At 39.3% G+C, this 21,928-nt stretch overlaps 1 protein-coding gene across 3 annotated transcripts in view; it reads left to right on the top strand.

Moving 5' to 3' along the window:
* Positions 1–21,928, top strand: part of MAP3K5 (mitogen-activated protein kinase kinase kinase 5) — a 242,606-nt gene that overhangs the window by 132,082 nt on the left and 88,596 nt on the right. For all 3 annotated transcript variants that reach the window (XM_062186819.1, XM_062186818.1, XM_062186820.1), the window contains exons 8-11: positions 4,172–4,284; positions 9,269–9,428; positions 12,237–12,390; positions 18,922–19,029. In XM_062186819.1, coding sequence (XP_062042803.1) covers positions 4,172–4,284; positions 9,269–9,428; positions 12,237–12,390; positions 18,922–19,029 — 535 coding nt within the window. The remainder of the gene's footprint in view (positions 1–4,171; positions 4,285–9,268; positions 9,429–12,236; positions 12,391–18,921; positions 19,030–21,928) is intronic.

The raw sequence follows: 21,928 nt of genomic DNA, 5'->3' as shown, positions 1-21,928 counted from the left end.
GAGGACCCAAGTACTTGAGTCACCATGTGCTGCCAGGGTACACTCTAGCAGGAACCTGGAATTGGGAGTGAAGTCAGCACTTACAGCTTCCATGTTACTAATTATTTTCCATTTGTCTCATGTATCCTTTTTTTCATTTAGCCCTCCACTCCTGATTTATTTTCTACCTTAAACTTGTATTTTACTGTTTTCAGAACAGGGAAAGAAGTTTAGAGCAGTTTAAATCATCAGTAGCTTTTAAATACCCGTGGTCCCTGACTTACAGTGGTTAGACATATGATTTTTTGACTTTACAAGAGTGCAAAAGCGATGCACATTCAGTGGAAACAAGACTGCATTTAGATCTTTCCCCAGGCCAGCAGTATACCATGTAATTCTCTGAACATCTGAGACTATACAGACTTCTGTATTCAGTAAGCTACCTGAGATGTTCAGCACTTCATTACAAAATAGGCTTCGTGCTGGATGAATTTTGCCCAGCTGTAAGCTGGTCTAAGTGTTCTGGCCGTGTTTAAAGTAGCCCAGGAAAAGCTATAGTGTTCAGAAGGTGGGCGCATTAAATGCATTGTTGATGTCTTCAATTTAGGATGAGTATATCAAAATATAACCACATCGTAAGTCAAGGACCATATGTAGCTCATATATTTTAAATCTAGTCATATATTTACCATTGTTAATGTGATTTTTTTTCTTAAAGCTCAGTGCCTCCAAGTGGAATCACTTTTCCTTTAGTCAGAAGTTCTTTAGTAATTTTTGTCATGCAGATGTTCTAGTAACTAAGTTTTCACTTATCTGAAGATACCTTTTTCACTTTTTGTTTTTCCCTTTTGTTACTCTGAATTTAAGCTCCCATAGTTTATATTGCAAATTCAGCTGGCAGTTTTATTGCTCCACTGAAGTTAATACATCATTTTCTTTGGCTGATCTTGGGTTTTTCTCTGTGGTTTTGGTTCCCACATTTAGACTGTTATGATTTTATCCTGCTTAATGGTTGCTGAGCTTCTTGAATCTTGTGCATTTATGTTTTCATTAGTTTGAGAATATTTTTATCGATTATGTCTTCAGATGTTTGTTGTAGTCCATATTCTCTGTCTTCCTTTATGTGGATACAGTAAAATATATGTTACACTATTAAAAATGCCCAGTGTGTCTCTTATGCCCCATTTTGGGTTTTTCTTCCCCCTCTTCTTTCTTTTTCAACTTCAGTGAAGATACTTTGTATTGACTTTTTTTTTTTTTTTTGCTTCTCCAAAACTTTATTTTGTCTCATCTGCTTTTTAAAAAAAAAAAAACACTTATTTGAAAGCCGGAGTTACAGAGAGCAGAGGCAGAGAGAGAGAAAGAAGTCTTCCATCTGATAGTTCACTCCCCAGATGACCGCAACTGCCAAAGCTGTGCCAATCCAAATCCAGGAGCTTCTTCCAGGTCTCCCATGTGGGTACATGGGCCCAAGGACTTGGGCCATCTTCTACTGCTTTCCCAGGCCATAGCAGAGAGCTGGATTGGAAGTGGAGCAGCTGGGACTCAAACCGGTGCCCATATGAGATGCCGGCACTGCAGATGGTGGCGATGGTGGCTTTATCTGCAACGTCACAGCACTGCCCCTCTAGTCTGCTTTTAATCCCAAGCAATTAGTTATGATTTTCAAGATTATATATTTCAGTTTTAGATTGTTTCATTCCTGTTTTTTAATTCTAACTTTCTGTTAAAGTTGTTTATTCTTTAATCTATTTTTTCCATCCTTTTCTCTGATTTCTTTACCATCTTTGTAATGATTATTTTTCAAGACCATACCTATAAACTGCAATGTCTGAATCAACTCTAGAGGAGCTTTTATGGTGCTTGTTTATTGGTCACATTTCCCTGGATCTTATGTCCTGGAACTTTTGTAAACATTATTGAGACTGGAGATCATTCTATTTTCTCGCACCATGGTTCTCACTTTTCTTTATTAACCAGATAAGCTAAGAAGCCAGTTAACACAACACATGCCTTAAGTTGGGTTGGGTCTGGATTTCAATTGGTAGTTTCATAGAGGGAAGAACTTTCTGTCTATGTCAAGCCCAAGCTTAATTTTATTATTGTTATTATTTTAAATTTGTTTGAAAGGCAGAGTTACAGAGAGGAACAAACAGAGAGAGCTTGTATCTGCTGGTTCATTGGCCACAATGGCCGGGGCTAGGCTAGGCCGAAGCCAGAAGCCAGGAGTTTCTTTTGTGTCTCCCATGTGAGTGCAGGGACCCAAGTACTTGGGCTGTCTTCGACTGCTTTCCCAGGCCATGAACAGGAAGCTGGATAGGAAGTAGAGCAGCTGGGTCTTGAACCAGCACCCATATGAGATGCTGGCATTGCAGGCGGAGGCTTAACATGCCAGAACTATTCATAACTTTATAGAGTTATCCCCCTGGTCGGCCCTGTGGCACAGTATGTTAAACCACTGCCTGGGTGCCAGTTCAAGACCTGGCTGCTCTATTTCTGATCCAGCTTCCCTGCTAATGGCCTGGGAAAAAAAGCAACAGAAGATGGCCCGAGTGCTTGGGTCCTGCCACCCACATGGGAGACCTGGAGGAAGTTCCTCCTGGCTGTTGCTGCCATATGGGGAGTGAGCCAGCAGATGAAAGATCTCTCTCTCTCTCTCCCTCTCTCTCCTCTCAGTCTCTCTCTATAATTCTGCCTTTCAAATAAATAAATAAATCTTTTTTAAAAAGAGTTATTCCTTATTCTTTGGTTTCCAGAGAATGAGAAAATTTATTTGTTGAAAATATTACTTGATCTTGATACAAATGAATAGAAAGTGTGTCACTTCTTTTTTTTCCTAAACTTTTTTGTTGGGACTCCACTTTTTTGTTGGGCCTCTGAACAAAGGCCTTTGTGACATATATGGGTCGGAGCCTTGTAAATGATGTCTTTCATTGATAAGACTTTGAATATCTGCATTTGGGTACATATTTTTTCCATTTTAGAGTGGAAACATCTATACTTCTGGACAGATAAAAGTGCTATTTAATCACCTACAGTGATGCAGTTGGAAAATTTTTTTCTTATCCTACAGGTATATAACAGTCACTGCCAACTAGTTAAGATTAATGTTTATTTGATTTTTGTTCCCACTCAGAGAGGCTTGTTATACTCAAAAAGACAGTTTTAAAAAGGCACAGAATCTTCAATATTCAGAAAAAAAAAACAGATGTTTTCATTTGATATTTCATGTTTAAAATTATGGAAAATTTCAAGTATATATAAAAGCTAAGAATACAGTGTAATTTACAGTATTGGGATTAACACCACTTTTACTATTCTTATATTTCTTTCACACAATTATGATTTAAGTCGGAATGACTCTATCTTGGAATTGTAATTATTTTCCCTTATATAACTTTGTTGCATCATTAAATGGTCATTCATTAGGTATTTAGTCCTATATTTTCCTCAGCCTGATTTCATTTAACATTTTGCTTGTCTGAGGCAGATTCTATTATTCAGTAGAGAGTTTGTTTTCATTTTCCGCTCCATGTTCCCAGAAGAAATAATGCTGAGTATTATGGCCTGTTTAATGATGTTTGTGAAGAAACACTTAAGAGGGTGCTAGGAAGTATTACCTTGAAAATACAGTGGATATTAACACTGAAGTCCTTTCAAGTGTTGAAGTGCTTTCAAAGGTTAATATACAGTTTCATGCATATTCAGAAAAGGGTACTTGGAGCCAAAATTAGTATGCAGAAGCACAGTCTGTTTTTCTTCATTCCTCCCTGTAACGGACATTCTATGTCAGTCATATGGAACTGATCTTTTCAGTATGTTACCCATACAATCATCTTCAATGTTTGGTTTATTTTTAAGAGTTCTCAAAAATATGTGCAGGATCCTTATGGTCAAATTTCTGTAATTACCTAAATGCATTCACGCATTCCTCGTAGGCAGTTGAAGAGAGGATTTTTAAAAAGATTGAGGTCACTAGGTTGAGGGCAGAGTAAGAAGAGGAATGCAGTGGAGCCGGGAACAAGGAGGTGCAGTTACTTGAGCATTAAATCTAAGAGCACACTACATTCTGGGGTGAAGGCCAACGGAATATTTCTTGCTCAGGCATTGGAGTTATGCAAACAGAAGTTACTGCACACCCAGGGTTTCATGATTGAGAAAGTAAACTTGTACATTTGTGGTTTTTTTATAGGTTCAAAAAGGCATTTGAGTCTGAGCCAACACTGCAGTCGGGAATTAATTATGCTGTCCTCCTCCTGGCAGCCGGTCACCAGTTTGAATCTTCCTTTGAGCTTCGGAAAGTTGGTAATTACAGCTTGCTGTTTTACATGGAACTCACGAAACTGAACCCAGCTTGGTGCAAAGAAACCCAGTTTTTTTCTTTTTTAAGATTTATTTATTTGAAAGGCAGAGTGACAGAGAGAGGGAGAGAAACAGATTGAGGGGTTACTGCTGGTTTACTCCCCCGGTGCCTGCAACAGCCGGGGCTGGGATAGGCTGAACCCAGAAACCAGGAACTTCATTCTGGTCTCCCACCTTGGTTGGTAGGAACCCAAGTACTTGAACCATCATCTGTTGCCTCCCAGGATGCACATAAGTAGGAAACTGGAATGAGAGTGGAGATGGGACTTGATTCCAGATACTCCAGTGTGGAATGCAGGCATCCTCAGCAGCAGTGTAACCTGATGTGCCAAAAATCCTGCCCCAGAGGAAAAGCAAAGCAAAAAACAAAACAAAAAACTCTTCATAGATAGATGCCTTTGCTTTCTATCACATCTGACGTCCTGAAAAAAAATTCTTTTATTGTACCTTCTTGGTGGTGTCTCATACTATTGTGCAAAATCCAGAGAACAGTATAAGATTTATTTTATCTGTTCCTAAAAGCCCCCTGGTTAATATTTATTGTTGCAGCTCAAATTAGTATTGTCAGTATGGGCTCTGTATTCAGCTTCCTAACTAAGGTTAGTTTTTTGTGGCACATCAGAAATGTTTGCTATTTTAGGTTCTGCTTTCCTGATGCTTTGTGTTTTTTAAAGATTTATTTATTTGAAAATGTTGCAGAGAGCGAGAGAGAGATGTCTTCTGTCCCCAAAAGGCTTTAACAGCTGGGGCTGGACCAGGTCCAGACCAGGGGCCTGGCACTCCATTTGAGTCTCCTACGTGGATGGCAGAGACCTAAGCACTTGGACCATCTTCTGCTTCCCAGGTGCATTAACAGGGAGCTGGATCAGAAGTGACGCAACTGGGTCTCAAAGTGGCACTCACATGGTGTGTGCTGGTGTGGCAGCTGGCGGCTTAGCCCACTGTACCACACACTGGACCCCTCCTGATGCTTTAAAAAAAAAATCTGTTATTTGCTTTTCAATTTCTCCTGTGCACCTGCATCCATGTGAGTGTGTCGGTGTTGCAGACAGATGGCAGTCTGGGCAGTGTCTAACCTCCTCAGAGAACATCTCTGAATTGCATCCATGGATAGAATGTGCTTTTGTCCCTTTCGTCTGTAAATATTGTCTCATCTGCTGACGCTTCCTGGAATTTAAAGAAATTAAAGCATATTAGGGATGATATTTTGAGCAATTTTCATGGTTTTGGCTTTGATCACATTTTTTTGAGATTCTAGATCCCGGAATACTGTTGTCTATGGCAATCAGATTTTACTTTCCTGAGTCTTTAACTAACTTCTTTCAAAACATTTCTAAGTTTGTTTGTTTGTTTTTAAATTTATTTGATAGGCAAAGAGACAGATAGACAAAACTCCCATGATCCCATCTACTCCTCAGATGCTCATAACGACTGGGACTGGGCCAGACTAAAACTGAGAGATGTGAACTCAATCCAGGTCTCTCATATGGGTGGAAGGAATCCAATCACATGAGGCATTACTTCTGCCAGCCAAGGTCTGCATTAACAGGAAGCTGGGGTTAGGAGCAGAACCAGGCACTCTGACATGGGATATGAACATCTCAAGTGTCTTACCACTAGGCCAAATGCCAAACCCATTCCCAACTCCTGTAGGAGTTATTACTTCAGACATTTGGCCTTATTTTTCATGGGGGGGGGGAGGGGAGGAAGGATTTGTAATGAAGATGTGAATTGTAGTGGAAATTTTTCCTTTAAGATTTTTTTTTTTTTTTTTGGACAGGCAGAGTTAGCCAGTGAGAGAGAGAGAAACAGAGAGAAAGGTCTTCCTTTCATTGGTTCAACCCCCAAATGGCCGCTATGGCTGGTGCACTGCGCCGATCTGAAGCCAGGAGCCAAGTGCTTCCTCCTGGTCTCCCATGCGGGTGCAGGGCCCAAGCACTTGGGCCATCCTCCACTGCCTTCCTGGGCCACAGCAGAGAGCTGGACTAGAAGAGGAGCAACCGGGACAGAACCGGCGCCCCGACTGGGACTAGAACCCGGGGTGCCGGTGCTGCAGGCGGAGGATTAGCCTACTGAGCTGCGGCACCGGCCCCTTAAGATTTTTAACTGAAGAATATTTTAATTTTCCTTAAAGAAAAATGAGTCCTGGTCCTTTTTTACTTTGTTAAGGGCTTACAAGTGACCCATATGTAATGCTCTTGGAAATTTACCTGTGAAAGTGTGTGTATAGTAAAACACTTTTTAGAAACCTCAGACTAAAAGTGATGAAGTGTTTATTGCTACCAGATTGGAGTGGTACTCTGAGCTGTGATTTAAAACTAATTTTTATTGCTCTGTTCCTGAACTCAAAAGGAAGGTTTGTCGACGCCTGTAAGTCATCTCTGGAGTTGACATTGACTTTTTTTTTTTAAGATTTATTTATTTATTTGAAAGTAATAGTTACACAGAGAGGAGAGGCAGAGGCAAAGGGAGAGAAAGGTCTTCCATCTGCTGGTTCACTCCCCAATTGGCCGCAATGGCCAGAGCTATGCTGATCCAGCCAGGAGCCAGGAGCTTCTTTCAGGTCTCCCAAGTGGGTGCAGGGACCCAAGGACTTGGGCCATCTTCTGCTTTCCCAGGCCATAGCAGAGAGCTGGATTGGAAGTAAAGCAGTCTTTTAAAGCTGGCAGAATGAAGCAGTGGCTGTTGGACACTCCATATTACCATAAACAAAAAGAAGGTTCATTTGGATCAAAATCAACTTCTTACTTGGGATAGTTCACAGCAGCCTATTAGACATTAGCAATCCAGACTCTCTGAAACAAATCTCCTGGGTACAAGTTATTTTCAGTACAGAGGGGGGAAAGTGAGGCACTTGTCATTAAAAAAAAAAAATAGGTATACATTTATTTAAGAGACAGAGATGGGAGAGGAGGGAAGGAAGGGGAGGGACAAAGAACTCCTATCCACTGGTTTACTCCCCACATGGACATAATGACCACAACTGGGCCAGGCCAAAGCCAGGGACTAGGAGTTCAATCCAGAGTTCCCATGTGAGTAGTAGGAGCCCAATTACGTGAGCCTGCACCACTGTCTTCCAGGACCTGGAGTCAGGAATCAAAGCCAGGTATCAAACCAGGCACTCCAATGGTATTCACTAATGTTAGAGAATTATTATTTTTGTTAGGTACTATAATGGAATAGGATATATGAGGTGTTTTAGGCATATGCTAGAATATTTAAGAGTGACATAATGTCTATGATTTAACTTGAGATGGTTCATGAGAAATATCCAGAGAAACAATAGCAAAATGTTAGCATTTGTTGAAAATATGGTCTTTCATTATAGTTTTTTCTACTCTCATGTATGTTTAAAATTCTTCATGCTGGAAAGTTAAAGTGGAAAGAATCTAATTTCTACCATTTGTGAGTTTACTACCTTAAAGAAGTTGCTAACCATCTCTGGACCCTGTTTCCCATGCTACAAAAGGGAGATCATCTCTAACTCATTATATAGCGTTGTGTGGATTGAAAAGTGTGCCGAGTGCTAGGCATAGGATGACTGTTCAGTACAGGCTTGTTTCCTGTCTTTCCTTTAGTAAAACAACCTTGAATCTAATAACAGCCTCAAGGTGATAAAACCATGATGAAAATTAAACTATTAAAAATCTTAAATACTTGCCCCTCAAGTCAACCAGTTCTTTTTGGAAGCATTGTCAAAATTTAAATTACAGAAATAGGTGAATCAAAGAATTGGGAAAATGGTAGCTAGATAAGCCAATGATGATGTAATGACCTCTGCTTAAAATTTTAGTCAAAAATGTTTTTAAATAAAAATACCGAGCTGGTAAGGACTTGGTAACTATGGTAGGCTCATACATCAGAGATAATGCTTTATTAATTTATCCTTTGGATCCAAAGCTTTAAAAATATTGTAGCCTGGAATCAAGTATATCAGTAGTTATTTTGCAACTCTGTCCAGTGGAAATAATGCTAAATATAGAACAGATTTTATGTACCAAGCTATTTATTCCTGTATTCTTGGTGAGAGAGAGAAAGAGCAGAAGAGAGAAAAAGGAATCCTAAATTAAAATAAGTTATGTTTTTAACTATTCTTAAAAAGTAATATGCTTTAGTTTCATATATCATATATGCAGAGTGCATCAAAGCTCATTCCCAGAACAGATACACATGTATGAAAAAATAGTCAACCTCAGTGGCAAAAAGGGCTGTGTGCTTTTTTCTGTCCATCATCTTGGTAAAGATGAGTGGAGTTGATAGTACTTGTAACTGGAAGTGGTGTGGGAACGAAGTCATTGTCAGATGCTTCTAGTGAGAGCAGATATGGATTCAGCATTTATGTGTCAACAAATGGGTGTATCTTCCATCCCCAACAAATATATATTTAGGACCTCAGTACAAGGAAATAATTGAACAAGTGCCCAAAGCTGTTGTACATGAATGTTCATGGTAATAAAAAATGACCATCCATCTGCATTTGTGTAAATATAACACAGCACCTCTATATACTATAACACTGTTTGCCAGCCAAAACACATATTTTGTCAAAATGCTGAACAACAGGATGTCATGCTTGTGTGACAAATTTATACAAAGGCTAAAGGTAAACATCATAGAATTAAACTATGGGATATAAGAATAAAGCTGAAATTTTATTTTAAAACTATTTCTGAGATTTTATTGTTAAACATTTTCATACATAAAAGTTCTACACTGATATATATCAGACAGTTGCCTTGGTTCTCACATTAAAGGGTAATTTTCACTTTCTTCTGTGTAGCTTTTCTGATTAGTCTTTTTTGCAATGAACTTGACCCATTTTAATAATCAGAAACTTCACAAAGTTATTCTAATCTTGCTTTTTGGTGAACAGTTAGCTTGCCTGTCTGAGGTGTGTTCTGACATTCTACTTCTGTTCTCCTTCTAGGGGTGAAGATAAGTAGCCTTCTCGGTAAAAAAGGAAACTTAGAAAATCTTCAGAGCTACTGGGAAGTTGGATTTTTTCTAGGGGCCAGTGTCCTGGCCAACGACCACATGCGAGTCATTCAAGCATCAGAAAAGCTTTTTAAACTGAAGACACCAGCATGGTAATCATTGCTCCTACATGTTTATGCAATTATGTTTACTGAGTAATCTCATGTTGTTCCCATATTAATTGAAGTGCCAATTAGGTTATATTATGTGTTTATGGAATAAAATTAGAATTCAGAGGGGAGTGTGAGATTCATGAAGGTGAGGTGTTGAATGTAGGGATGGATGACTTTGGACATAGGAGATACCACCTGGTCACTTACTTAGCCCTGCTCCTCTTCCACATTAGCCAATCCACTGGTCTCAGTTGGACAAGGTTCCATGAATCATAGAGAGACCACCCATTCTACACCTGCAGGTCTGATTGAGCTTTGGGAATTGAGACCATGTTTCCATCTCCTCTTCTTGGGTCTCTGCTCCCAATGCATTTCCTTTGTGTCTTTTCTGATGTAGTCTCAGTTCGGGAATTCTTATTCTTGATTTTCATTTCTTGTTGTTAGAGTTTGACTGACACATCTGCATGTATCCTAGATATGTGTTTGCTAATTTCAGATTGTTCTTGGAAGGCACTCAAGTCTCATTACTATCTATTGGCATTGGAGAGATGAAAAATTCCATCTGCATGTAGGACCCTTTTGAAAAACAATGCTAATTTTATTTTTACATCAGTTATAGTGACTGACCACTTGCTGGAATGGCTTTGAAGGGTCTGCCTTCCAGAGCAGCTCAGGGCCTGCCACTGGCCACATACAGGAACCACGTGAGGAAATGGCCGCCATGTTAAGGCACCCATGGCTTCCTAAATGATTTCCTCCATTCAGGTATCCTTGCTGATATCACTCCCACAGTGACCTTTCTAAAGTGCATGCCTGGAGAGCAGATGTTTAGCCTAGTGGTTAAGATGCCTGTGTCCCATATCAGTGTACTCAGGTTCAATGCTTGGCTCCTGCTCCTGACTCCAGCTCCCTGCTAATGCACACCCTAGGAGGCAGCAGTGATGGTTTAAGTAATTGCCACCTCTGTGGGAGTCCTGGGTTGAGTTCCTGGCTCCCACCTTTGACCCAACCCAACCCAGTGCCCCATTGTGGGCATTTGAAGATTGAACCAGCAGATGGGAGTGCTCTCACTCTGTCTCTCTTTTTCTCTTTCCCCTTCTCTATGTCTCTCAAAAACAAAACAAAAACAAAAACTGCAGAATTTTAAATGCATGCCTGACCTTCCTGCTGCATTGAAATCCTCACATCCATGAGATAAAGTTATCTCTATAGCTTGTCAAAGAAGGTTTGCCCAGAGTCATTCCAACCTCAGCTCTTGTCATACCTGAGGTTTACACTCTTCTCTCTTCATACTGAACTTGCCATTTGTGGCTTCATGTGTTTGTGTCTTGGCACCTACTGAGAGTGCCTCTTCCCGTGCTCTAACCCACGTGTGGAACACACATGAGTCATGTCTGGTCTTGAAGCAGACCCTGACCTAAACCCTGCCTTATACACTAAGTCTATACTCCCATGCCCCCATAACTGTTGTGTTACGCCTCTATTGATGTTATTGTATAATTTTTAAAGTTTTATCTCCATTTTGTATAAAACATGAGCTGAATTGCTTCAGAGCAAAATAAAATCTTATTATGGGTGTATTTATTTATTTTCAAATGAATGTGAATTTCTTCTTTTAACATGTATTTGAGAGGCAAAGACAAGAGAAAGAAACAGAAAGAGCGAGAGCTGCCACCTGCTGGTTCTCTCTTCAAATGCCTGCAGCAGGCCCTATGCTGGGACAGTGCTGGGACCTGGGAACACAACCTGTGTCTCCCATGTGAGAGGCAGGAACCCAGTCAGTCACTCAAGGTGTCACTGCTGGTCCCAGGGTTTGCATTAACAGAAAGCTAGAATCAGGAGCAGAGCAGAGACTCCAGCCCAGGCCCTCCAATATGGCTGTGGGCATCTCCAGCAGTGCCTTAACCACTAGGCCCAGTGCCCATCCCATGTAGTCTATTTAGGAACGCTTCCTCAAGGAATCATACCAGGGGACTTGAAAAAGTTTGTGGCAAAATGGAATCAAAAGAAGTTGGTTTTGGTGCAGGAATGTTTTGAATGCTATGTGTAGCTTTATCATGATATATATTTTGCCATAGACTTTTTGAAGACTCCTGCTATTTAAAAACAAATTTACCACTGCTTGAACAGAATATAAGAATTTTAAAACTCATGTTTCAAGTAGATGTGTGGCCCAGACCAAGTTACTTACACGCTCTAAAGTTCCGTTTTCTCATGTCTGAAACGTGGTACAGCAGGTTAAGTCTCCTTCTGGTATCCTGTGTAAGAGTGAGTCCTGGCTACTTCATTTCCCATCCAGCTCTCTGCTAATGTGCCTGGGAATGCAGTGGGTGGTTTTCCAAGTACTTGGACCCCTGCCACCCACGTTGAAGACTTGGATGGAGTTTCAGGATCCTGGCTTTGATCTGGCCCAACTCCAACTGTTGTGTCCATTTGGGGAGTGGACCATTGAATGAAAGTCTCTCTTTCTTTCTCTCTCTCCCTCTCCCTCTCTCCCCCTCCCCCTCCCTCTCTCTCTCTCCCCCTGCCCCTCCCCCTCTCCTCCTCCCCCTCTCCCTTTCCCTCTCCTTCTCCTTTCCTCCCTCCTTCTCTTTCTCTCTAACTGTGCCTTTCAAACAAATAAAATGGGGTATAAAACAGTCGATTTCATTGAATTTTTGTGAGATTTAAATGGGCTATCATGTCAAAGCATGAATGTATAATTATTAATGCAGCATATAAATTACATTACAGAATGAAACTGGGATATGTTGGAACAGGAGGTTCTAAACTTGCCTGTTGTATGGTTTTATATCTTTTGATTCTTAGGTACCTCAAGTCTATTGTAGAGACAATTTTGATATATAAGCATTTTGTGAAACTGACCACGGAACAGCCTGTGGCCAAGCAAGAGCTCGTGGACTTTTGGATGGATTTCTTGGTGGAGGCCACAAAAACAGATGTTACTGTCGTTAGGTTTCCAGTGAGTACTCTTTGAAATTTCAGTACATTTCATGTTGTTTTGATTGGAAGAACATCTCGCTCTGAGCTCGGAGCAGGATAAGCATCCTGGTCTCCGTGCCCTGAGACTGTCGTCATCTGGTTAATACATCGTTTTCCTGCAAATTGGTGTTCTGTAACTTACTTTTAAAAATAACTTCTTCAAAATCAGAGGAAAGGGATACATTCTTATGTTTTGGCCATGGAATGCGAGTGGTTCCTTTTGATAAGGGATTCTGTGTGCTTTCCCAGGCAATGAAAAGGTGGTCTCTTGGTTAGCTTAGTAAGTCATTTCTTCAAACCAGACGGATGGATGGTTTTTTATTTATTTATTTATTTTTGAAAGGCAGAATTACATAGAGGCAGAGGCAGAGAGAGAGAGGTAGGTCTTCCATCCTCTGGTTCACTCCTCAAATGGCAGCAACGGCTGGAGCTGCACCAATCCAAAGCGAGGAGCCTGGAGCTTTTTCCTGGTCTCCTATGTGGGTGCAGGGGCCCAAGCACTTAAGCTATCTTTCACTGCTTTCCCAGGCCATTGCAGAGAGCTGAATTGGAAGTGCAGCAGCTGGGACTTGAACCAGTACCCGTATTGAGTTGCCAGCACTGCAGTCAGTGGCTTTACCTACTGTGCCACAGTGCTGGCCCCTGGATGGATGCTTTTACCAATGCTGCATTGTCACTGGCTGTGTCTTCAGTGTCATTACCATCCCATAGTAAAGAGTGTTAGGCTCACCTGTGTTGCTGAACTGTCTGTCCCACTCATTACCCATGTACTTCAGAGGTACATACAGCATCCCCGGTCACTACTGAGGGTGCTGTAGACCATGGGAAATGATGACTTGTTGTTCCTGATCTGCAACTCTTGTGGACTCTTCTCTGGTGAAATGTCTGCATGTGTACTTCAAGAAGTTCACGGAAAAATGGAGTAAAAAGACATTCATTTTGAGGCAATTAATTTTGAAATCCATACTTAGTTTTTTCATGATACACATTTTCCATGGGCTTTTTGAAGACCCCCTCCTTCTAGATGGATCTTTACATGTAGAGCACAAACACACACACATTTTAAAAATATAGTGCCCATTCTCTCAGCTGGTGCCAACCCCATCTAGATAGTTCTCAGAATACCATCCAAAGTAGTATGGCTTTCGTGTCCAATTCAAGAATTAGTGGCAATTGACTATGTATTACAGATGTCTTGCCATGTCAAAGCGATGCCACAAAGCTCTCTTGCTTGAGCTGTCTCGTCTTGATCTTCTGTATTCAGAGGTGGTGACAATTCTCAATTCTTTTTGAAAAGTCTTGATTTCTAGCTCTTGTTGATAGGATCATGGGCCTCATTTAATTCAATCCCTTGCTGGCATGAACATGCTTTGCTCTGGCTTCCAGATGAAGCCGTGAGCGCAGCAGGATCCTTAATTGAAAAGCCTTTGAAACTAAACCACTTCAGTTTGTTTTCTAGCCCAGATAACGTGGTAGCCTAGGAAAATACTTACTTAGCAGTGAGCTGGCAGCCTGCCGCTAGCTGGTGTGCTGAGTAGCAGTAAATGTGATGGCGAGGGAAGAGAGCACACAACTCAAGTAGTTAATTGACTGTTGACTTAATGAACTAGAAAACTGGCTAGGAGAAGAAACTATTTATATTCACCACTTTGAGCTAATTTAAATTAGTTTGATATGAATTTGTATTTCATAATATAGATAAGTGAATGTAAAAATGTAATTAGCAAATATTAAGTGAGAAGTTCAGGAGACTGTAGATATAATCTGCAGGTTTCCTAAAGGAACATAGAATTGCCTTTGATTCAGCCAGCTGCCAGTCAGATAGATTCGGGAAAAAAAGAATCCATTGGTGCCGGCCACAGGCCGATGTTTTTCTTGTTATGATTCCCTAAACAATATAATATAAAAGTCTTTTACGTAGCAACAACGTTGTGTTTTATGTATATAGTATAACTAATCTACAGACGATTTAATATATTCAGGAGGCTGTGCTTAGGCTGTGTGTAAATGCTGCACCATTTCACACGAGGAACGTCAACATCTATAGATTCAGTTACCTGAGCCTGGGGTTTAGACCCAATCCCATGCAGATACTGAGGGGCGACTCTCTTGACCAATTTGATTTTGTTCAGTAAAAACATCATAAACATGCCAAATTGGAAATGACTAGATAGGGAGAAAATATTTAATACAAAAGCTGCAAAAATGCTCAGTTTGCCTAATATCTAAAAAAAGCCTCCAAATAAATAAGAAAAAACTAACAAGGAAGCAGGAAAAAGAAAAATAGGCAGGTCATAAGAAAATGCAAATTAAGACACTCTTTTTCTTTCTTTTTTTTTTTTTTTTTTTTTTTGCCTGTTGAATTTAAAGAATTAAAATATTTTATAACAGTAGGCAAATATTTGAGGACATGAGCCTTTTCAGAAAATGCTGGGGGCAGAGGAATTGCTGGATATTGTGGTGTATGATCTAGATCTATGGAGGTAGAATGCTAGGATTGTAAAAGGGATTGTGGAGACTTCAGCTTTATTGGCAGCTCTTCATTTCTTTTTAAAAAGTTTTGAAGCAAATAAGACAGAACATTTACACTTTGTTATCCGCTGGTAGTAGACACACAGAAGTGTTTGTTACACATCTTGCAAACATAACTATTGTTTCTTTTTTCTTTCAGCAGTCCATTTCCTTCTTTGATCTAGTGACTTACTTGAGGACAATCTTTTTTATGAAAAGACTGTAAAATGCAGTGTTTTCCTACTTTCTAAATAGTACTCCAATGTTAGAATTCATAACTTGTACTCCAGATTGCTTTCCCATGATTGGTGTTAAACTGTGCAAATTGTGCAGTTTTCTAGCTCTTCTTGAGTTTTTTCTGTTGATTTCAGAAGACAGAAGTCTCCCAAAAAGTTATGAGTTCAATGGAAATTTGCCTTAGGGTCAGCTACTTGAATATATTTTTATGTTTACATGTATGATCAAGCAATGCAGAAGCTGTGAAGAAATTGCTTTTACAAATAATGAAGCCAATAAGGGGAATTTTTAAAATGTCAATATAGGCAATATTGTAGGAGAAAAACAAAGTTTATTTGGGTAATACATTGTGACTACTTCTGGAACTTTCCATCCATTTTCCATGACATGGAGAAATGTGGGTTTCTGGTACCTGTGGTACTGTCAGTCACTGTAAATCATCATGTCCTTAGAGGGGCATCTCCTGCATCTCACTCTGCAGTAGGTCTCGATTAGGAAGGTAGCATTAGCCCTCCTTTTAAGTGGATCTGACTAACAGCCAGGATGGCTTATATTAGAAAATATTTAAGTTAATTGCTTCCGGTCATACCACCACATTCCTTCTCATTCCTCCAAGTAAATAACTGTGACCTTGGGCAAAGGAGTATTGAAAGTGTATTTGGGGGCTGGCGCTGTGGCGTAGCAGGTTAACGCCTTGGCCTGAAGTGCCGGCATCCCATATGGGCGCTGGATTGAGACCCAACTGCTCCACTTCTGATCCAGCTCTCTGCTATGGCCTGGAGAAGTAATACAAGATGGCCCAAGTCCTTGGGCCCCTACTCCTGTGAGGGAGAACTAGAAGAAGCTCCTGGCTCCTGGCTTCGGATCAGCACAGCTCTGGCCGTTGCGGCCAATTGGGGAGTGAACCATAAGATGGAAGACCTCTTTCTTTCTTTCTGCCTCTCTCTCTCTCTGTGTATAACTCTGACTTTCAAATAAATAAATAAACCTTTAAAAAAAAAAGGTGTATTGGGGAAATTATTTGAATGATCTCATTGTTTATTATTATTGAGTTTGATTTGTTCTTTTCCTATATTTCTTTTCTTGGTGTATTTTCTATCTCACATTGAAAAGTTTACAGACTACTTACCCATTATAATCTAGTTCTAGAAAAGAGGAAGAGAAAGAGTGTATTGCTTTCAAAGATTCTATAGGATCTTAGACATGTAGCTCTAGACATATCTGCTTTTTATGGTTCAGAGACCTGGCTGTCCTACTTCCTGCTTTGATACATGAAATTAGCAGTTGGTTGTAATGCTAATGAATGGAAAAGATTAAGACTACATGCAAGATTCTGTATGCTCCTAAGTGAATTGTGACTAACTTCTTGACGTTGTCATATTGCCTGCTTTTCCTCACCTTTTCTGTGACCTCTATAATATGTGCTACAAATACCTCACATTTTGTCATTTCAAGAGCAGATCAGAGCTCACTAAGCACACCAAGCATTAGATAATAGTAATCGTAACCTGTGCCAAGTTAATGACACATGGTTCAGAGTTTATCTGTTAGAAATACTTGAGACAACAAAAAAGAGAGCATTTAACAAGAGAAGAATTCATTTAGTACTGGGCCTTTCTAGTGTAAAATAGCATGTCCACATTGTTGGTGGATAAGGTAGACAATGGGACTTCAAACTTAAAAGATAAGTTTATTTATTTATTTTTTTATTTAATAAATGTGAATTTACAAAGTGCAACTTTTGTATTGTTGTGGCTTCCCCCCCCAACCTCCCTCCCTTCCGTGGCCCTCCCCTCTCCCTCTCCCATCCCGCCCTTTATCGAGTTTCATTTTCAATTGCCTTCATATACTGAAGATCAACTAAAAAATCTAATCCATGAATAGCTTTTTCATAATATGCATTTTCTATGAACTTTTGGAAAAGCCTTTCATGCTCTTATTTGTCAGTGAGGATATTTGCTTAATGTTTTGGGAAACCTACCTTTTACTACCTATTATTTGTTTTAATTTCACAAGCTCTGGGATACTCAGATTTGCTAGAACCATCTCCACAGCATTTAGATTGGAAATTGGTTGCTAGTACTAGTCAGCACCATTTCACTCTCCTTCTCTTGGAAATTGGGCCTTGGTTCACCTGCTGAGAAGATTCCAGAGTCAGAATAGATCCGTGGTAGGCTCTCACTGTGTGATTGTGATATGTGGGTACTTCAAAAATTTTGTGGAAAATAGAATGGAAACAGAGGTTGATTTTGGTTCCAAAAATTTTTGAAACTCATATACAGTTTTTTCATAATGTTCATTTTTCATGAACTTTTTGAAGATTCCTTATATGTATGGATTTCAAAATTTTTTGCACCAAAATCAACTTATTTCAGTTACATTTTCTGCAAACATTTTGATGTAACCTCATCTGTCTTATTTTTCATCACTAAAGCCTGAATTGTTTGAGCCCTTAAAGTTTTTATACTCAGAGAGTAAAAGAAATCTTGTTTGTCTGGACCCCTTCCTCTAATTCTCCGTACTTTACCACATGTAAATGTATAATTGTGATAAATTTAAACTAAGAGAAACACATTGGGTTTGCGGTGTGGCCAGGAGTCAGTTTTCTGACCAAATTCTTGTGCCTTCTTCCTTACGTTTTAATGCATTGTGAATCTGTAATTCCTTGTTGATAGAACCTTCTGAAGGATTTTCCCTCTACTTTTATTCGAAAATGCATTTGATTCAAAATTAGTTCTGAAGGTAATGTTCTTAAATTTTAAGCAGTGAAACTTAGCAAGTATTGTTCCAGTTTCCCTGATACTGAAGTATTGGCTTTCTTTCTTTTTCTTAAATCATTCTTACTGAAGTCTGCATAGAGAATGTGGATTAGGCAGGTGCCTTTAAGTACCTGTACAAATACATAATAATTACAGTTCCTTTGAAATCAGGACTTGTGTGGTATTTAAATGCTATTCTTTTCTGATGTGAGATGTTAGTAATAATAGGATATCTCATGCAGGCTGGTCTTTGATGGAAATTCTCAGCTCACTTATCAGGTGCCCCTCAGATATCTCCAAAATAGGAGCAAATTTTCATTCTCTTTTTCTCACACAAGGCTAAATATATCACTATTGAAGATGCCTGTTTTATCTTAAACGTCATGCAAAAATATTTTTATTTTTCATACAGCTATGTCTGCTTCTCTGTTATATATTTATATGTATACACACATATAAATATAAAAGACTTTTATATATAAAAGACTCTTGATAATAACCCAAATCATTTCCAAATCAACTTGCATGGGTGCTAAAACCATACTGTATACTACATTTTTATGATAAAGTGTGACACTAGAAACCTAAAATATATTTCTATATATGGAATCTTTGCTGTGCTCAGAATTACTTGTTTCACCACGATTCTGCCTTCTTTTGATACATTTATATTTATAGAAATAGCTCATGTCCTACATGATAAAATATAGGCTTTCAAAAAGTCTCATTAGAAGATCCCCTTGGGGGATAGCTGAACCAGTATATGGACTTCAAAAATTTATTTCCAATTCCATTAGTGACATAGAATGATGCATTATTGGACCATATGATAATTGTATAATACCATGAGATGCTCAAAGGACTAATAAGGATGACAGTAATTGCAAGTTCAAGTGGTTTAAGCAGAACCTCCTCTGATCAACTTGCTCTGGGTCTTTATAGCAGCTCTGAGTGGTTTAGATCTAAAGTCACTGACATCAGTTTCTTTGCCTTATCTTTTCAAGGTATTAATATTAGAACCAACCAAAATCTACCAGCCTTCTTATTTGTCTATCAACAATGAAGTCGAAGAAAAAACAATATCTATCTGGCATGTACTTCCTGATGACAAGGTAAATTGTGCGGTTATTAGCAAGAGCATTAGTAATGAAGGACTTGACACTCTTCTAGTATGTAAATACTCCAGCAAAGGTCCATGTAGTTGAGAAGAAAGTGCTTGACTCTGTATTTATCTTGGCATAAATCCATTCTATAATAGAAACTGTGTTACATTTGAATTAACAATTTCATTAACAAAATACGATTGAACTATTTGGATTTTTATGCTGGATGTTGTGACTACCCAAAATATACTCAGAAGATTTGTTTTGTAAGTTTATGCTGTAAATTATGTACCAAAGAACTAATACTTAAGATGTATGATGTATATGATGTATATCTTAATTGTAGAAAGCCTATCAAAATAATGCCACTTCTAGTAATACACATTATAACAATCATTACATCTAGTTATTTGGTTATCTAAATAGCTGCTCAAGCTTAGATTAGCCCCTGACTCATTGTAACATGCAGAAAATAAGGTAGGCTATACTACCATTTTTATTTAAAAGGATCTTTTTTTAAAATTTAGTCAAAAACGGAAAAGGACAGATAGGCAACAGACAGAGAGACAGTGAGAATGAGAGTGAGCGAGCAAGAGATTCACTACCCAGATGCACACAATGGCCAGGACTGAGCAGTGGCTGAAGCTGGGAGACTCAATCCGGATCTCCAGTGTAGGTGGCAGGAACCGACCAATTGAGCCATGACTATGGAATCAGGAGCTGGAACCAAGTATCAAACCCAGGTATTCCAGTGCAAGCTGTGGGAATCTTAACCTGTGTCTTAACTATTAAGCTAAATGGCCTCCAGAAGGATCTTAAACACTCACTTCTGCTTAGACAAATCATGTGGATAAACCTTTCCACTTGTATATTTCATAAGTTTTAATGCCTATGCAAATAATCTTACCATTTTTAAATAATAAAAACTTTTCAAAGCCTGTCCAAACCACAGAGTAGACAACAGAAATTAGAGAAGTCTTGTGAAAAAGTAGTTCATTTTTTTTGGTAATTGTTTTCCAAAATGCCTTTATACTTTTCCTTAAACATCATTCACTCTCCATTCCCTGAACAAAATACATTGAGTACTTATTCTGTGTTAGGCATGACCAGGCGTTATCTTAGACAGCAGGAAAATAGTTGTATGTGAAATAAGCAAAATTCCTGCCCTCTTGATGCTTACCTTGTGCTGAGAGCGGCAGTACGTCAGCAAGCAAAACATGTAGTTATATTCAGTAGTGATAAGGGGAAAATAAAACCAGAGATGGAATCAGCAACTTTGTTTGGGGTTCAGTTTTTAAAAATATGAACTTTGAGTAGTTCAGATCCCGTTGCTATCCTTGGACAACTTGGCTTTTCCAAGCTGTGGTGTCTTCATCTGTAAAATGGGATCATAATAATAATGCCCACCCCAAAGCTTGTGAAAATCTTTCACAGACTTACCATTAACAGCATTAAAGAGATTCAACAGAAAGAAAAAAAGAAAAAGGAAAGCTTGCGAAGATGAAATGAAATAATGTAGGTAAAGTGTATTTCACAGAGCCTGGATTATAGTAAATGCTTAATATATTAGATGTATTATGACAACAGTAGCAGTAACAGTAATACAGGCCTATATCACAAAGTTCATGCGAAAGTTCAGTTAAAAGATAAGTTTATTTTGCTGCAAAAAAATTTGAAATCCTTACATATGCAGGGTCTTCAAAAAGTTCATGAAAATGCCTATTATGGAAAAAACCTTCAAGATTTTTAGCAACAAAGTAAACCTATGTTTGAATTCCATTTTCCCATGAACAATTAAGTAAATTGTAAAAATCACTACAAAATTCATATTACCTAACCCTAACTCTGAAACTCCAGAATGTAACCTTGCTTCATTGTTCAAATCACGTGAGAGTGATCATTGGGGCGTCAGTGGTGTTCTGTTGGGACACATCTGGCTGTGCATCAGAACCACCTATGGTACCCTGGGCCCCAGCACCCTCTGGGTTGGAATCTTATACTCAGTGATGCTTGGCCATGCCCATCTAAATGAAGATCCCTGTATGATTCTGATGTGCAGCCACAGTTGTTGGGAACAATATTTATAGGGGATATAGGCATGGTAAATTATTGAATTGTGGTAGCTGAAAAAAGAACCACTGTGTCTTTGACGTTATGACTAAGTCAGCTCCTAAGAATGATGCTTTTCGAAGTGTTGGTTCCAGCAACACCAGCAGTAGAGTCAGTCAGGGAGTTGGTTTTAAGCAAATTCCTAGTCTGCATGTTAGACCTATTGAAAAGAGTCTCATCTATGGTTTGAGAAAGATTTGGCTCCTGAACTCATGCCTGTATTTAGACCCCAAAGGCATAATAGTACTGAGGAGGTGGAAACTTAATCCACTTATGGTGTTTAGGAGGTGGGCCTTGTGAGGGCTCCTTAAGGCATTACAGGGGTGCCTTTGGAAGGTAGTTCTCATAAGAGGGTTGGTTCTAAAAGCCAAGTTGGTTCCAACTGTTCTCTCAGCTTCCTGGCATGCCATGCCATCCCTTCTGCATGTTCTACCATTGTCAGCCTCATCAGAAGCCAAAATAACTTAGGTGCTTGATGTGGGATTGTGAAGTCACAGTAGTACCATGAGCCAAAATCAGCTTCTTTGCTTCCTAAGAGGTTTGTGTCAGGCATTTTGTTACAGTAATGAAAAGCAGACCAATCCACCATGGTAGAAAGTCCAGCAGGAAAATAAGCACATTATCTGTATAACCTAGCAACAGGAATGTCCTGAGCTTTGATGGGTCTGAGTCAGCTGGAGCAGACCCCAGACCTTTATCCGAGTGTCAGGAAGTCATCTGTCCCATTGCCATCACCTCTAGAAAGGAGGTGTTTTAAGTTAGAAAGAAAAGATGGATGCTGAGCAGCACGCTGAATGCA

This window comes from Lepus europaeus, chromosome 3, assembly GCF_033115175.1.
Source record: "Lepus europaeus isolate LE1 chromosome 3, mLepTim1.pri, whole genome shotgun sequence".
NCBI classification, from domain to species: Eukaryota; Metazoa; Chordata; class Mammalia; order Lagomorpha; family Leporidae; genus Lepus; species Lepus europaeus.
The sequence above is the reverse complement of the archived record's forward strand: the minus strand, read 5'-3'. Positions and strand labels throughout refer to the sequence as shown.